Source organism: Limulus polyphemus, unplaced genomic scaffold (genome assembly GCF_000517525.1).
Source record: "Limulus polyphemus unplaced genomic scaffold, Limulus_polyphemus-2.1.2 Scaffold4009, whole genome shotgun sequence".
In the NCBI taxonomy this organism is placed as follows: Eukaryota; Metazoa; Arthropoda; class Merostomata; order Xiphosura; family Limulidae; genus Limulus; species Limulus polyphemus.
The window spans coordinates 9,457-13,972 of record NW_013669619.1 but is presented as its reverse complement, the minus strand read 5'-3'; the positions used below and the strand labels follow the sequence as shown (position 1 = coordinate 13,972).

Genomic DNA, 4,516 nt, shown 5'->3' with positions numbered 1-4,516 from the left:
AAAACACAGATAAACATCAATTTTTGGATGTCACGTGGAATGTTGAATGCAGCACTGGTTCAAACTAGATGTTTGTGAAGTGAAAATACTAAGTCTATATTATTATGTTATATAGAACATAACACACTGTTGAGAAAAAACAACACTAATCTGTTTAATCAACATAAACATTCACCAACCTGATCAGTCTCAGACCCTGACTCTTGTCTTTGCTTTTCTTTGTTTTCTCCATGATCGTAATGATTTGTCTCATAAACAACCTGTCGTGAAGCAAAAGGAGATGGTTCTGCCACATCCACTTGACAGATGAAAGAGTCAAAGGAGTTGCTGTTGTATGGTTCTTCCTTGTCAGAAAGGACTTCTGTCTCTAGTACGGACACAGACTGGAGGGGACTAACCTTAATCACAAGCCTATATATTAAAACAAGATCACTGAAATTACTAAACCTGAAATTGAAATAAACATTTAGAACAGTTTCATGATTAAAACTTAAACTATTTTATGAAACATATTACAAAGAAAGAGGGTATTTTAAATTTCAAGATCAATATTTTATTTTCAATTTGGCTTATAGATTGAATAGTTTAACACTTGGTTCTTGAATTGAAGAATAATAATAATAATTTTTATGATTTGGTTTCCTGTTTTTTTATACTTAGGTGAAATCACTTACGAATTCTTGATTCTTGAAATATGAAATGTTTCTAAAAATGTATCTTTTACTGAAAGTCCTGGAATGTAATTATTTTAACTTAACACCATTAGTTAAAAAATAAACTACATAATCCAGTGTATGTGTGTGTTTATAATCACTATAATACATATAAAATGAAGTTTCCCTACGAGGATTTTCCTTGTTATTTTAAACTAAATTCTGATAAATAGCCTAACACCTGCCTTGTTATAAAAGTATTAACCCTATCCTACCCATTATCTTGGGTTATTACAGGAACAAAATGTTTTGAAATACCAAGTTTTGAAAAATTGTGTGATTTATCCCCTCAAAATACCTCCAAAATAAAATTATAACTGAAAATGTGGAGATTTTGAATTTTCTTTTGATACAAGTTTTATTAATATTTGTTCTGGTGAAGTAATTAAAAAAAAAGAAACTTCTAGCCCTAATTTTCTATCTTTATCCCCCATTGTAATTCATACTGAGATGACTGAAAACATTAAATTTCCTACCTGTGCAAATACAACTCATCAGAGAACTAACATATAACAATTCATAACTGTTCTTACCCAAATGCTTGTTATCAGAGGACAAAACTAATCCATAAATCTAGTAACTTTGCATTCATATAAGGCTTATTTTTAGCTTAAATGGTTTCAAAACTGTGAAAGCTTGAAGTTATTGATAATGAGAGCTGTAAAATTCAATTATTCACAAGTCTGTTTTACAATCTTCAAGTTTCTGAAGCTAACAAATTGTAAATATTGCACATCTGAAGCATGGAATTATTTTATTTCTCATAATCTACTTTTAGTCTTTCCTTTCTTACATAGTTACACTAAATTGTTCCAAGGTGCTTTGAGATTAAGCTGGACTTTTGTCTCTGTTTACAAAATCTCAAGTTTCGTAACTCAAGGCCATCATCATATTTTGTCCTCAGTCCAAGGTAAAGAGAAGTTACATCTTTTTTTTAACACATGTACACAAACTGGTATATTCTATGTATAAAATAGCATGAGATAAAACTTTACAATAGTTTTACAATACTTTAGACTATTGTTTATGACACCATTTCTTCCAACAAAGTGGCCTAGCACATGATTTTACTTAACTATGGTATTTGTAAAAAAACTGACTTTCAAGCCAACAGTTACATGGGTCATGCATACAAGCATAGTAAAACAAGTTATTATTTTTTTGTAAATTTATGGATGTATAAATACCTTGGCCAATCAAATCCATCGTCTCTGACACTTCCTTCACCTGATTCTGCACTAACCCTGAGGAAGGAAATGGGAGGCTCTGTTGGATTTTCCTGAAAAAGACCTTCGAGCAAATATGTTTTAGTAACACACTATAAAGTGGCTTTACTTGTACCATATTTTATAATTATTATCACGATGTATTACAAGCTATAATATACCTGTAAATAACATGAAAAGCATTTCAAAATATATGTACCAAGTAGACATTATGAATATACCTACTCTATTTAGTTATTGCAAAATAAATGAAGCAATAATATTTGAATAGCTTGTTTTGATGAACTAATAGAAATGACACTCTTCCACAAAACTTAAGCATTGAGACATAATAATTCTCCCAATAATGAAAAGGACACGCACCTTTTTTTTTGAGAACCGTTAATGTTTCACTAAACATTCTTTACAACAAGCAATGAAGTTCCAGATCATACAGCATACTCAAACACATACACATTATGAACGTGTGATATTTGTAGTGTGCAACACTGACATCATTCATACACTTTTAAAAAATACTGTTAAGTTGCAACGGTTCTTTAATCTGTGTATTACACAGATCTGATATATCATTGATCATAGCTTCAGTTCAATCTGTGTATGAATTCCCCTTACACAGAGCTGATATATTGTGGATTATAGCTTTAGTTTCAGTTCAATCTGTGTATGACTTCCACTGACACAGATCTGATAAACTGTGGACTATAGCTTCAGTTTAATCAAAGTGCTACCATTCATCTGTGAGTGCATTCTGAAGTTTCTTAAAGTTTTATGATTGCATTAATTATAAATACACAGTTGTCAACATAGTACGTCACAGAAGAGTTAAAGTGAGTTTACATTAGATGAGAACACACGATATTCCTCGTTTCAAGATACTCCAATTCAACCATCACGCAGTATCCTCTTTCACAGAAGTCATCAGGATGAAAGATGAGCCATCTGCATCTGCAACTGGCTTCACATTATCATGAGAATTTCCTATTTATGCTTGTAGTCGGTCACTCTTTGTTTCTGCATGGTGTTTAAATAGTAGAACTGTGCTAGCTAATGCTAGCTCATGTCATGATTAGACCATCTCTAAAATGCAGCCATGTTTTTTTTTGTGTAGCATTCTACAGAATATATTCAATGTGATAAGCATATCACTGTGGTACATAAAATATAATACAGAGGTCTACTCGTCCACTATCCATTTCACACATCCACATTCTCAAAGTCAAAGGTGGGCATATGGCTAGTCTTATGGCATGTAAACCAGCAATGTCTAGATGCTTTCCACTTGTTTCTCCAAGAACATCAACTCTGTATGCCTGCTGAAGTTATTCCTGGAGGCTTTGAGTATTGATAAACCTATGCTGCATAGTAGTAATGGTCAGATATTCATCCTACACTACTGTTGTTACTCTAGGCCTACCATCTCCACATATTCTTGGGCTCTATGAATTGTAAAGGAAACATCAATGGCAACTACCACATAGAGATCGGATACTCCACTTTCAACAAGTTTAATAGTCCTTTCAACACATGTTTCACTCATTTATGTTGAGTAAGGTGTAACTGACTGTTTTTGCTCTTGATACTAGAACTTTGCACGTGATAACTCTCTTTAGCCAACAGTTCAGAGGGCTATCAGAATATTATGGTAACACTGAAACACCATGGTTGCTATTTTTCATATTGTTTTAATAATTTTATGATTCTTCTGCATCACATTATAGAACTGCAACAATGTATCGTGACACAAAAACAGAAGAATGGGTTATGCCACAGCACTTTCGAGATGGGTCACATGTGAAAGGCCATGTCATCTCATTTGTTGACTCGCATTCAAAATCTTATTGAACTACTATTTCATGAATTTATGTCAATAAGTTTGGTACCAAACTGTAGATTATAATTCAAATTTTAGTACTATATATTACTCAATTTCTTAATTTAAAAGCAAATATTAAAAAAAACGCAGATAAACATCAATTTTTGTGTGTATGTTGAATGCAGCACTGGTTCAATTTAGATGTTTGTGAAGTCAAAATACTAAGTCTATAGCTTCGAATGAATTTGAAACTCAAATTACCAATACTGACAAGCTAGAATATAAAATAAAAGACTCTTATCTTTTCAATTTGCTAAGATATTGCTCATGTAATATATCAAACACATTGGCATCCCACCCACCTCTTTATATTTTTGGAAACGCTCCCTTATATACACTTATTTATATATATATGACATGAATAACCAATTGGAAGCTCAGAATGTCCCCCTAGTGGCTTTCTCAGCCATTTTAACATACTTGGCACCATTCCTTTTTTGGAACCAATATTCAACAAGATAGGGTGTGTCTTTAATCTGCTAGAAATTTCATATTTTTTTAGACTAAAACACATCTTAGTTACTAAGCTTGATAAATTATACTGAATTATATGGTACTGATGTAGTAATGTATGATTTTTTAGTTATCCAAATGTATATATAAAACCTAAAAAAATTATTTTGTTTCATATACTCCACATACAATATTTTTAAAGGCTTAGCAACCTATGTAAAGCAGCAACCAAGTACAAAAGTCCTAAA

The 4,516-nt window shown here is 31.9% G+C and overlaps 1 protein-coding gene across 4 annotated transcripts in view; it reads right to left on the bottom strand.

The window, feature by feature from the left end:
- The window catches only part of LOC106470445 (autophagy-related protein 2 homolog B-like), a 71,303-nt gene that overhangs the window by 57,409 nt on the left and 9,378 nt on the right, over nucleotides 1-4,516 (bottom strand). For all 4 annotated transcript variants that reach the window (XM_013931005.2, XM_022399043.1, XM_022399045.1 and 1 more), the window contains exons 3-4: nucleotides 1,901-2,003; nucleotides 180-411 (exon numbers count right to left, since the gene is read on the bottom strand). In XM_013931005.2, the coding sequence (XP_013786459.2) occupies nucleotides 180-411; nucleotides 1,901-2,003 (335 nt within the window). The remainder of the gene's footprint in view (nucleotides 1-179; nucleotides 412-1,900; nucleotides 2,004-4,516) is intronic.